The 12,902-nt window shown below is 42.1% G+C and overlaps 2 protein-coding genes across 4 annotated transcripts; both read left to right on the top strand.

Moving 5' to 3' along the window:
* Positions 1 to 321: 321 nt before the first annotated feature.
* Positions 322 to 3,212, top strand: LOC122327888 (sialoadhesin-like). Of its 3 annotated transcripts, none has more exons than XM_043223551.1 (9): positions 322 to 402; positions 521 to 574; positions 1,071 to 1,388; positions 1,465 to 1,692; positions 1,819 to 2,139; positions 2,214 to 2,423; positions 2,507 to 2,597; positions 2,691 to 2,744; positions 3,046 to 3,212. In XM_043223551.1, coding segments are annotated over exons 2-9 (1,269 nt in total). In that variant the 5' UTR covers positions 322 to 402; positions 521 to 528; the 3' UTR covers positions 3,047 to 3,212. The 3 variants fall into 3 exon arrangements, with proteins under 3 accessions (XP_043079486.1, XP_043079485.1, XP_043079487.1); XM_043223550.1 differs by having other exon boundaries at positions 359 to 425; XM_043223552.1 differs by lacking the exon at positions 1,465 to 1,692 and having other exon boundaries at positions 360 to 425.
* Positions 3,213 to 4,543: 1,331 nt separating this feature from the next.
* On the top strand, positions 4,544 to 12,148 carry LOC122327114 (sialoadhesin-like). Its single transcript, XM_043222296.1, has 9 exons — positions 4,544 to 4,620; positions 4,702 to 4,793; positions 5,290 to 5,604; positions 5,681 to 5,908; positions 6,035 to 6,355; positions 6,424 to 6,633; positions 9,917 to 10,013; positions 10,437 to 10,491; positions 10,579 to 12,148. Exons 2-9 carry the CDS (start codon positions 4,748 to 4,750, stop codon positions 10,789 to 10,791), a joined length of 1,485 nt encoding a protein of 494 aa, XP_043078231.1. The 5' UTR covers positions 4,544 to 4,620; positions 4,702 to 4,747; the 3' UTR covers positions 10,792 to 12,148.
* The last annotated feature ends 754 nt before the right edge of the window (positions 12,149 to 12,902 follow it).

Genomic DNA, 12,902 nt, shown 5'->3' with positions numbered 1-12,902 from the left:
TTGAACAACAGTATTCAAATTTATTGAAAGTGATTGTTTGAACAAGTATCAACATTACTTAAAAAAAAACATAATTTTATCTTAAGTATTTGTATTAATATGAGCCTTTTAACCCTTGTGTGACTAAAAGGCCTCTCTTGCCACTTGCTACACACATTTATACAAGTTTTAAACAAAATAAACAATTTGAATGATATATTTTATAAAGAAAAATTGGTTGTGCCATTAATATTCAATACAACGTACATATATTTTTCTGCCATTATACATTTTAGGCACAGTGAATAGCACATTTTTAGTAGTTTGTAAGAAATAGGAAGGAAATGAGATCAGCAGAGAATGTGCAACAGTTTTTAGAATAGACCATAGAAGCCACAAACAACATCAAAAACACAGCAGAATGTAGGTAAACCTAGTATTAACTAGTAAGTGCCTTTTAAGCCTGTTTTCGAAAGTGTTTTATTGTATTCATGCTCGAGCAGTTTCCTCTGTTTCATTGTGTTTGTGAAATTCCACAAAGTGAAGAAGATGAACTCCAGACTCTCAGCGCTGATCCTGCTGCTGCTCGTTCCAGGTTTGATCATTACTGTGTGTTTTTGTCGAGTAAGACGGTTAAACTCATGTTGTTCTGTCAGTGGATGTAAATATACTGCACCTCCAGCAATAGCCTTCTTAAAGAGCGGAGCATTAGAAAATGAAACGAGCAAAAACACAGCAGACTGAAACAGACTTTTGTAATCGTCGGGTTGCGTTGTTTCAATTTTTTCTGCCTTGTGATCTGACTTGTGTTCAAACGTATCCATCTTTATTACAGAGCTTAACACCTCGAGTAGCAAAAATATGACTACGATATGATACAGTTTAACAAAGTCAGCCAATCACGACAGTAAACATTTACTTCATTTCCTCCTGACATGGAATGGTTTTTAACAGAGAAAAAAAATTGTTTGGAAAAAAAATTGACCTTTCTGGTGAAAAAATAAATAAATGTGGCTGTGAGCAGTTGATTGTTGAGTCTGAATTGTTACATTAGCTTTTGTAATTCATCTTAGTATTATTTTCTTGTTCAGGCTCCAGTCAACAAAGGCTTTGTGCTGTGAAGGAGTCAGATGTCACACTGTGGTACTCTGACTACGACATCAACATCAAAACTGTGTTCTGGTTCAGCAAGAAACAAAGAACAAACTGGAGAAACGGCAGTGAACCTGAAGATTTGACTTTAGACTCAGACTACTCAGGACGAGTGAAACATCAGATCTCCAGCGGGTCTTCAGCACTTAAAATATCAGACGTGAGAGAGACAGACTCTGGAGAATATCAGCTCATGTTTATCATGAAGAATGGAGCTAAACATCTCAGCTCAGCAGCCGTCAGTCTAACAGTCACAGGTGAAGATGAACACAGATCCTGATCACTTGTGATTTTTTTATTTGACAAGTTTTATTCAGTTTTACACTAATTCAGACCTGCAGGTGAGGAAGAATTCTGCATCTACAGACCCCACCGATAAGAGAGTAGAACTGACTTGTGTTTCTTCCTGCACTTTGACCTCTGGAGATTATTACTGGATGAAGAATGGACAGTATTTCACACATACAGAGTCCCCCAACATCCTTTTGTCACCCACCAGTGATGCTGGCAGCTATTCCTGTTCTTATTATCCAAATCTTAATTATCGCTCCTCTTCTGTATGTGCGTATCAACAATTTAAGATATTTATATACTGTAGCTATAAATGGAATAGCGTGTGATATTGTTTTTTTCATAGATGTGTAAATAAAGTAAGTGTGAGTTTTTCAGGCTCTGTGTCTCTTTCAGGTGTTTCTCAGAGCAGCTGCTGGGATGTGACTTACACCTCTAGAAGAGTCTGTGCTGTGGTGGGATCAACTGTAGAGATTTCCAGCACATACTCACATCCCCCTGGTCATACTGTAAATAAAACATTCTGGCATTACGGTCCATCGGGCGAGGCTAAGGATCTGCGTGAGGAGCATCAGTTTTCTGGTCGTGTGGAGTATGTGGAGAACAAACTGAGAATCAAAGATCTCAAGATCAGTGACTCTGGAGAATATAGATTCAGGATCATCACTGACTTAAACCAGTACCCAGGATCACCTGGAGTCATTCTTACTGTTACAGGTACAGTAACTGATCATGATAAACTGATTCAAAATGTTTCCTGTAAATTTTATATTAAACTTTAACTATTTTAGGTACACAGATAAAAAGAAGCCCAGCTACTGCATTACAGAAAGAGGAAGTGATATTAAGCTGTTCAACCAATTGCACTCTGAGTGGCGACACATCTTACATCTGGTACAAGAACGGACGACAGGTAACAGATGGGTTCACTAAAGACAACAAGCTGTATCTGGACTCAGTCAGCAGTGAAGAGCTTCAACAGTATTCCTGTGCTGTAGGAGGTAACACATCTCTCATGATACATGTGTTTCAGTGTTCAGGTGGTTTCTCTGACAGTCATGATTGACTTCTTTGTGTTGTGAAGATCCAGTGAAGAGCACAGCGTTCAGTCAGTATACAGTCACTCTGCTGGTGTTTTTACCTCAGTTTCTCATCATAGCTGTTCTGTGGATGCTGTGAGTGAAATGAAGATTATTCACAGCTGCATGACATACAGTGATTCTTATAAATGTATTCATATTTTAAGAGTGTGAATTATCATCCAACAGGTTTTTCTTCAAAATGCATCTCATTACGAAGCCAAACTGTAAAGAAAAGAGATGGTAAGATATTTTGTATGCATTGAATCCTCTGTAATATAAGATAAAGATGTGTTTAGTGTCTTGCCTCAGAGTCTGGTTTTCCACATCTGTGTACATCTGCTGTCTGTTTATCAGAGCGACGGGAGTGATGTCATTGTGTTCTTCCACTGTGACATCATCACCTAGCAACAGTCAGAAATGAAAGCTTTAGCACAAGTTCTATCAGGAAGATTTAATGCTATGTCACGTAATACAATTAGATCTGGCCAAGCGTCCTACACGAGCAATATATAAGCTCTTTCACCCTCCCCTGTGTTTGCAGACAGTGTGGAGAATGTTCCCCTCCATCCTCCCCACCACCACCAGGTTGGCCCTGTCCGAATGCGGGGTGGGCTCCACTTCTGCAGATTCAAGCTATGGACTGAGTCTATGCCAAAGAATACTGCTACATATATTGGTTTTGTTAAATAAATACATTTCAAGTCCTAATTTCATCTCCAGAATCTTTTTGGTACACTGTCAGTGGAAACAGCATAGAGAGTGACATATTAATAACTCAGTTTTCATAAAGAACAACAGTTCAGGTTTTAAAATCTAGATGTAAAAATAAATGCATAAAAAAGAAATATTCTCTAAAGATCCACATTAATTAAACATTCTCGCCTTTGTTTATATTTAACTTATGATTCCTTGTCTGTGGTCATACTTTCTTTTATATTTTTAATCATATTTTAATGGATCAGTTGTAACCACATGTAAAGAAAAATCAATAAAACTATAGAACAAGTGGACAAACTGGTTATTTGACAGGATTTGTGTTCATTTTAGGCCCAAGCAATGCAGTGTCCCGTTTAAACACAACATGGGGGATTTCAAGACCGAAAATGCATTTTTTAGGCTTTTGGGCAAAACCTTTGACATGTGGTGTAGCTTTTTCAAATACATCCACTTTTTAAGATGCATGTGTATAAATATATGTCTGGTCTTTGCCGTGATGAGGCTCAGAAATGCTAAACTGATTCTTTGTGTACTTGATCTAATGTTTGATGTTTTTAAAATGTTGTAGATATAAGTAGCAATTGAGAATCACAAAAATTAAAGCATATATTTTGACACAAAGGTCCTCTTTATGATTTGTTTTAAGATAATTAAAGCATCCATTTTTAATTTATGAAAGACTGTAAAAGTATGGTATTTGGGTTGAAAAGCGCCCCTGCTGTTGGGACTATTGTTGCACAGTAATTAACACAAAAATTAATAGATTACTGACATTGCATTTGTTGACATAACATTGTTAGATTCAGATTAGAGATAATCACCATGTTTAGATGAAACCATCTTTTTTAAAAACATGATATTAATCATATTATGATGTACAATATAATTTGTTGTTAATGCTGTAAATATTATATTCAATTATTATAGATCAATATATTCAAAATTTTTACTTATTAAAATCATTTAGTTTCTTGTATTTATTTTTTATATGAACATTTGATTGACAGTTTATTACTTGAAAGTGACTGTTTGAGCAAGTATCAACATTACTTTGAAAAAGTATTTGTATTAATATGAGCCTTTTACCCCTTGTGTGACTAAACGGCCTCTCTTGCCACTTGCTACACATTTATACAAGTTTTAAACAAAATAAACAATTTGAATGATATATTTTATGAAGAAAAATTGGTTGTGCCATTAATATTCAATACAACGTACATATATTTTTCTGCCGTTATACATTTTAGGCACAGTGAATAGCACATTTTTTCTTAAGGTGGGCCTTTAGCACCGTTGTAGTTAGTAAGAAATGGGAAGGAAATGAGATCAGCAGAGAGTGTGCAACAGTTTTTAAAATAGCCCACAGAAGCGACAAACAACATCAAAAACACCACAGAATGTAGGTAAACCTAGTATTAACTAGTAAGTGCCTTTTTAAGCCTGTTTTCTAAAGTGTTTTATTGTATTCCTGCTCGAGCAGTTTCCTCTGTTTCATTGTGTTTGTGAAATTCCACAAAGTGAAGAAGATGAACTCCAGACTCTCAGCGCTGATCCTGCTGCTGCTCGTTCCAGGTTTGATCATTACTGTGTGTTTTTGTCGAGTAAGACGGTTAAACTCATGTTGTTCTGTCAGTGGATGTAAATATACTGCACCTCCAGCAATAGCCTTCTTAAAGAGCGGAGCATTAGAAAATGAAACGAGCAAAAACACAGCAGACTGAAACAGACTTTTGTAATCGTCGGGTTGCGTTGTTTCAATTTTTTCTGCCTTGTGATCTGACTTGTGTTCAAACGTATCCATCTTTATTACAGAGCTTAACACCTCGAGTAGCAAAAATATGACTACGATATGATACAGTTTAACAAAGTCAGCCAATCACGACAGTAAACATTTACTTCATTTCCTCCTGACATGGAATGGTTTTTAACAGAGAAAAAAAATTGTTTGGAAAAAAAATTTACCTTTCTGGTGAAAAAATAAATAAATGTGGCTGTGAGCAGTTGATTGTTGAGTCTGAATTGTTGCATTAGCTTTTGTAATTCATCTTAATAGTATTTTCTTGTTCAGGCTCCAGTCAACAAAAGTTTTGTGCGGTGAAGGAGTCAGATGTAACACTGTGGTGCTCTGACTACGACATCAACATCAAAACTGTGTTCTGGTTCAGCGAGAAACAAAGTAAAAACTGGAGAAACAACAATGAACCTGAAGATTTGACTTTAGACTCAGACTACTCTGGACGAGCAAAACATCAGATCTTCAGCGGGTCTTCAACACTCACAATATCAGACTTGAGAGAGACAGACTCTGGAGAATATCAGCTCATGTTCATCATGAAGGATGGAGCTAAACCTCTCTGCTCAACCATCAGTCTAACAGTCACAGGTGAAGATAAATACAGATCCTGATCACGTCCGATGTTTTAATTTGACCAGTTTTATTCAGTTTTACACTAATTCAGACCTGCAGGTGAGGAAGAATTCTGCATCTACAGACCCCACAGATAAGAGAGTAGAACTGACTTGTGTTTCTTCCTGCACTTTGACCTCTGGAGATTATTACTGGATGAAGAATGGACAGTATTTCAAACATACAGAGTCCCCCAACATCCTTTTGTCACCCACCAGTGATGCTGGCAGCTATTCCTGTTCTTATTATCCAAATCTTAATTATTGCTCCTCTTCTGTATGTGAGTATCAAAAATGTAAGATATTTATATACTGTAGCTATAAATGGAATAGCGTGTGATATTGTTTTTTTCATAGATGTGTAAATAAAGTAAGTGTGAGTTTTTCAGGCTCTGTGTCTCTTTCAGGTGTTTCTCAGAGCAGCTGCTGGGATGTGACTTACACCTCTAGAAGAGTCTGTGCTGTGGTGGGATCAACTGTAGAGATTTCCAGCACATACTCACATCCCCCTGGTCATACTGTAAATAAAACATTCTGGCATTACGGTCCATCGGGCGAGGCTAAGGATCTGCGTGAGGAGCATCAGTTTTCTGGTCGTGTGGAGTATGTGGAGAACAAACTGAGAATCAAAGATCTCAAGATCAGTGACTCTGGAGAATATAGATTCAGGATCATCACTGACTTAAACCAGTACTCAGGATCACCTGGAGTCATTCTTACTGTTACAGGTACAGTAACTGATCATGATAAACTGATTCAAAATATCTCCTATATATGTTCCAATATTTATTTTTAGGTACAAAGATAAAAAGAAGCCCAGCTGCTGCATTACAGAAAGAGGAAGTCATATTAAGCTGTTCAACCAATTGCACTCTGAGTGGCGACACATCTTACATCTGGTACAAGAACGGACGACAGGTAACAGATGGGTTCACTAAAGACAACAAGCTGTATCTGGACTCAGTCAGCAGTGAAGAGCTTCAACAGTATTCCTGTGCTGTAGGAGGTAACACATCTCTCATGATAAATTGTCCCCTTGGAATTCTAAGGTTAACAACAATAAGAAAATATTACATATTGTAAATATGTTGTCACAGAATAAAAATATGTGAATAGCTCAATTTTGACAAAAATGTCAGATAGAACCTAATAATCCCTTTGTCACGACTCTGGACTTCTGTGTTTATGTTTTCGTTTCATGCCATGTGCTCCCTGTGCCCTGCCTTCCTCTGTTAATTGTATCATTGTCATCAGCTGTGTGTCGTTTAATTTAGTCAATTACCCTGTGTATTTAAGTCCTGTGGTTTGAGTTCTGTTTGTCCGAGTCAAGCGTCAAAGGTCCCACCGATGTCTACACCCGTGTTTATCCTGCCTGCCTGTTCTACCTGCCTGCCTGTTCTACCTGCCTGCCATTATATCTTTATTTTGACATTTTAAGATTAAATCCATTTAAGTTTATTCTAAGCCTCGTGTCCTTTGTCCCGCGTTAAAGAACCGTGACAGAACGCTCGGACCATATAAAGAAGTAAATAGCGTATTTTCCCCTTTTTTTTTTTTTTTTTTTGTTTGCCATGTTTGCCCAGTTTAAAGACCAAACTTCCTCATCCGCCTGCTGGAGCAGGGGATTGCTCTCGAGGACTATACAGAACTATTCCTCGAACTGGCCAACGACTCCGCTACCCGGACTGCTCTCTGCTCGAACTCTATTTCCGCGGACTTAACACCTCCAGCCAAGCGCATGTCCGGGAGCGGTCCTCGAGAGAGCCTCGCCGATACGCCGAGTGGGTGCTGGTGTCCTGCAAATCAACCATGATGGTTGCGCCTGAGGACAACGACACCAGCCCCACTCCAGATCCAGAGCCTAGCTCAGCCCTTCACCGCATGGTCGAGCCCCAGCCTGAGCCCACCGCTGACAAGCGCGACCACGGACCCATCGCCAGAGAGAGCGACAGAGAATAACAGGACCCCGAGCCGTATATCGCCAGACCAGGTGCGCGAGCCAGCAACGGAGCTCCCCGCGGTGGAGACAGCCGACTGCGAGGAGAGCGTGGAGTGGAGCTCCGCCCACTACACATCGGCTGAGGATGAGCTGATCATCCACCTGGGGCTGCTGGATCTGCAAAGGAGCTGGATGATGTAGACTTGGACTTGGAAGACTGGGCACCTCCCTGTATCCTGAGTTCCTGTTCCCGTTCAGCTACCCAGTAAGCCCGCTGGTTCCGCCCAGCCGTCCCGTTAGCCCGCTGGTTCCGCCCAGCCGCCCCGTTAGCCCGCTGGTTTCGCCAGCCGCCCCGTTCCAGTGCCCGCGCCACGTGCGCTCCGCCCCGCGTCCAGTGCCCGCGCCACGCGGCGCTCCGTCCCGTTTCCAGTGCTCGCGCCACGCGCGCGCGCTCCGTCCTGCGTTCAGTGCCCGCGCCACGTGCGCCTCGTCCCGTTCCAGTGCCCGGCTTTACGTGCGCTCGTCCCGTTTCAGTGCCCGGCGCCACGTGCGCTCCGTCGTTCAGTGCAAACGTGCGCCTCGGCGTAAGTGCCGCGCCCGCGGCGCTCCGTCCGTTCAGTGCCCGCGCCACGTGCGCTCCTCCGCCCGTTCAGTGCCCGCGCCGACGCGGCGCTCCGCCCCGTTCCAGTGCCCGCGCCATTCCAGTGCTCGCGCCACGTGCGTTCCCTCCAGTGCCGCCTCAAGTTTTCCCACCCTCCCACCCTTGCCACACCACGCCGATGGATCCCAGCAGCCCCTGCGCCATCCTCAGCTCACCATCCGAGCTCGCCACGCAGGTCTGCCGGTCTCCATCGCCGCCGAGGGTGAAGGATCCTCGCCCGCCGCCCTGCCTCCGAGTCCCGGACTTCTCCTCAGATCGGCTCCCCTGGGCTCCTAGCTCCCTCCTCTACACCGTGGTCTGTCAGTCCACCAGCTTCACCAGGCTCCATCGTCCCTCCGGCTCCGCCTTGGTCTGTCGCCGACCATCTGCCGCCTCGGGATTCTCTCCTCGGCGGCCGTCACCCATCCCACCGGCTCTGTCAGGCTCCTCCTTCCTCCGGCTTCACCTCAGTCCTCAGTCGCCTGGCTCCGCCCGCGTCCTTCCCGTCCCCGCCTCCGTGTCAGTCGCCGAAGCCTGCGGCGTCGCCTTGGACCTCCAGCGCCTCGCGTCTCCTGGCTCTTCGGCTCTCCGTCTCCACCTCAGGCTCCTCCTCCACCTGCTCCGCCGCCGCCGGGTCGGCCCATGGAGTCGATGGCTGCTCCTCCTCCATGGCTCCTCCCTCCGTCGGCTCCACCTTGGACCACCATAGCTGGGCTCTGGATCTCTCCTGCTCCCGGACTCCTCCTGTCTCCTCCCTGGCTCCTCCCTCCATCTACACCTCCTTGGACCCTTCTGCCTTCTGCCTGCCCCTCCTGGGGATCCGTCCTCCACCAGAACCTCCTCCCAAGACCCGGTATCCCCAACTCCTAGTCTTTTTGTTTTGTTTGTTTTTCTTTCGTTATTACCCCTTCAGGTGCGTGGACGCACCTTCCGGGAGGGGGTAATGTCACGACTCTGGACTTCTGTGTTTATGTTTTCGTTTCATGCCATGTGCTCCCTGTGCCCTGCCTTCCCTCTGTTAATTGTATCATTGTCATCAGCTGTGTGTCGTTTAATTTAGTCAATTACCCTGTGTATTTAAGTCCTGTGGTTTGAGTTCTGTTTGTCGAGCGTCAAGGTCCCTACCCGATGTCTACACCCGTGTTTATCCTGCCTGCCTGTTCTACCTGCCTGCCTGTTCTACCTGCCTGCCATTATATCTTTATTTTGACATTTTAAGATTAAATCCATTTAAGTTTATTCTAAGCCTCGTGTCCTTCGTCCCGCTGAAAGCGCAAACCGTGACACCCTTGAGGATGACATGTGCTTCAGTATTAAATGTTTGCTGAACTTAGATTTATTTTGTAAACTGGGCCAAGAAAATGAAACAAATCTAACACCCTCTAAATGTAATCCCTTCAGACAAAAAAAGAAAAAAAGAAGAATGACGATGAGAAAATACAATTATTTTGACAAATACAGAGAAAATACAGTAATTTTTTGTAACATTATTTTAAAGGGGCAACATTGCTTTGACGTTAAAGACCTAATCTGTTTTTTTTTATCGAAAATAGGTAATTAAACATCATATGCTAACATTTATCTTTTTAAATTGCCCAGTTTTACAGACAAGGTTTAAGCTATAGTTCAAGTACTTAATATATAGACAGTGGACATTAACTCTATACTTGTCTTATGTTTCTTTGATGAACTTGTCTTATGTTTTTGAAGACTCAGTGAGTTCAGGGTCCAGCACAGCTTTACTGAGCGCTGCAATCATACTGTCTGTGTTGCTGATTCTTCTGCTCATAGGAGTTCTGTGGTGCAGGTAAAATGCCAATATTATTCATCTTTATTGTATTGACTCCTGAAATCCACTTGCAATACATTCCACCGTCTTACTCTTTGAAAAGCAGTTGCTTTTTTGCTGCGCCTTTAAGGCTTTTGTGCAAACAAACCCTTCACATATGAAATAAGCAGCCGTGCTTTCTTATTGGCTGTGTGATTTTGACCTGATCTAGTTGATGCCATTGGACTGAAATGATCACAGAACATGTTTACTCTTGAATGGGTTTTGATGCTCAATGTGTTTTGGAACAAGCTGTTTTTGCAGCTTATTTTCAGCGGATTGAGCTTTTAAAATTTTTATGTTTTGAGTTTTAAAACTTACATTTTGCTTTTATTGTACAATGAAATCTTTAGTTTAAAAGGATAAAGAAAAAAATCGCTTAACATCATGCCTTTCAAACAGGAGGAGAAAGAATAATTCATCTCAAAAGCATGAAGACAGGATGGAGAGTGGGCAGGTGAGAGCACCTCAACAAACACTTTTAATTCTACTCAAATATATTGTGTTCTGTCAATGATATTTTATTTTCTGCTTAAACTCTCAGCAGGATTCGGCTGTTCTGTACGAGAACGCTGCAGGCTTGTCTACGGTCTGCACACAGCAAGATCACATGAAGGATCAGGATGTTCATTATTCAGCTATTCGTTTCAAAAAGCAGTCTAAAACAAAGAACACATCATCAGCTCCTACTGCTGTACAGTCAACCACAGACAATGTTCATTATGCTGCTGTGAAGTTCAGCCGAACCCCAGCTTAAAATACTTAAGATTAATAAAAATTCTTGTGCATATAACATACTTTCAAGCAATATTTTACAGAAAGGATCTAAAAGAATGTATTGTGTGATGTAGATAAATAAAATAAAATAGATACATTGAAAAATGAAAATGCTAAATAAAAATAAATAAATTAAATATTAGAGGTGAAAGATAATAAATAATACCTTATAAATAATAACCTTGGTAATATAATCACTCACTCCAAACAGTTCTAGAGCTATATAGCGCATGCACTGTGTAACAAATGAGAGGTACGTATCAACTCATCTAAGTTGAGGAAAGAATATAGTGCAATATTGAAAGATTTTCTTTAAAGTGTATTCTGACAGGTGTTAGCTAAACCCCAGATGTCCACTTACCCTAGAACCGCCCCTGTCCCCACCCTAAACAACTCTTTCATATATAAATCATTTTTTTATTGATTTATTTGAAAGGGTAAAATTATAAAAATAAACCAACAGTACAGCGGATTCTACACAGCGTTCCAGTTTAGCCCGTTTCAATGGTTCCTCCAGAAGTGGGCACTTATGAAAGATTATCAATGACCTACATTCGAGTAAACGAAACAGGGGATATGAAAACTTATGTATTATGCCCTTGATGGGCAAATGTGGGTGAAGGAGAAGAAAACTCTCTCACTCTCTGCAAAATGCCCACAGGTAGTTCTCACAGACAGTGTGCTGCAGCAAAAGAGCAAAGTGTAGAGATGGGCAGATAAAGCCTTGTGAAAGCCTTTTTGAGGCTTTCCTGATTGTACCAAAAACGTTTCAAAGCTTCAACGCTTTACCAGGGCATCTAGTGGTAAGCTGCAATTATATAGGCTGCTTTTAAATTATTTATAAATGTTGTTGATTCCAGTTTCTAAAGCTATGCTAAACAATAGCAGCTGCATCATTATTCTGAGCATCATTGTCCAGACATGATTACTATGATACCAAACATTTGAATCAGTCGCCATTTGAGCGACTATGCCTTGTTCCTGAGCATATAATCTTAAAACTATAATTAAAAATATAAACTATAAAGTATTTTTATACATTGGACGTTGAAATCCATGAATATGTCCTGCGTTTTTGTACGCTAGTCATCCGCAGCGGGTGGTACGACACTGCTCTCCTCTCTGTGTTTCGCCAAGGGCTCAACCCTTCTATTCGCCAGCAAATGGCGATTTACAATGATAATCTCTCTGCCTGTCTCCCCACTCCAGAATCACTGACCACCTCTACTGCGCTAACCGCGCCGGAACCTATGATCACGGACATCTACCACCTCACCAGTCAGGAACGATCCCGCCGAATTAGGGAGGGGCGATGTTTATACTGCGGCGCTGCGACTCATTCCTTCCGCACCTGTCCCATTCGTCCACCATTACCATCACCATTACTTTCCTTCTACCCTCTGTTTCTCAAATCAACTCTTCTCAGTAAAAGTCCTAGTGGATTCTGGAGCTGCTGGAAATTTCATCTCCTCCCAGCCCGTCTTCACATCCCCCATCATCGGAATCACACGGCCTATAAAATCACTACCATACAGGGCAAACCACTAGCTAATGGAATGGTGCGCCAAAGAACACATATGCCTCCAGATCAGTATTCTCCATACAGAAACCATCACTTTCCTGGTCTTGGAGGAAGCGACTGTAAATGTGGTACTGGGTTGACCCTGGAATTACATCATCCCATCATCTGCTGGAGAACTGGTGAGATACTGCGATGGAGCAAATTGTGTAACCAGACGTGTTTATCTTATGTTGTCAAGGTTCGATCCCAACACCTGCCTTGCCAGTCCACCACCATCGAAAGCCCAGAGTATCACCCCGTCACTCCAATTCCCGACCAAATATCACTCTTACGCCGATGTGTTCAGCAAGACAGCTGCCACTCACCTTCCTCCTCACCGTCCCTGGGATTGCGCCATTGACCTGCTACCTGGAACCAAACACGCACACACGTAGGCATATATATGCAACTGGGCCTGCATAAACCAATAGGGGTAATAGACTAACTCAAGCAAATAAATGTTTAGGCACATTTAAGAAAAGAAGAAATTAAAAATGTATTCTTCTTTTCTTATATGAGGGAGACAATAA

Source organism: Puntigrus tetrazona, chromosome 22 (assembly GCF_018831695.1).
Source record: "Puntigrus tetrazona isolate hp1 chromosome 22, ASM1883169v1, whole genome shotgun sequence".
Lineage (NCBI taxonomy): Eukaryota > Metazoa > Chordata > Actinopteri > Cypriniformes > Cyprinidae > Puntigrus > Puntigrus tetrazona.
This window is presented reverse-complemented; position numbering and strand designations above follow the sequence as displayed.

Coding starts and splice junctions, on each gene's coding strand:
- LOC122327114 (XM_043222296.1), top strand. CDS start 4,748: ATGAACTCCAGACTCTCAGCGCTGATCCTGCTGCTGCTCGTTCCAG. Junction 5,605..5,680: donor CATCAGTCTAACAGTCACAG/GTGAAGATAAAT, acceptor ACACTAATTCAG/ACCTGCAGGTGAGGAAGAAT. Junction 6,634..9,916: donor GTATTCCTGTGCTGTAGGAG/GTAACACATCTC, acceptor ATGTTTTTGAAG/ACTCAGTGAGTTCAGGGTCC.
- LOC122327888 (XM_043223550.1), top strand. Junction 1,693..1,818: donor TTATCGCTCCTCTTCTGTAT/GTGCGTATCAAC, acceptor TGTCTCTTTCAG/GTGTTTCTCAGAGCAGCTGC. Junction 2,598..2,690: donor ATAGCTGTTCTGTGGATGCT/GTGAGTGAAATG, acceptor ATCATCCAACAG/GTTTTTCTTCAAAATGCATC.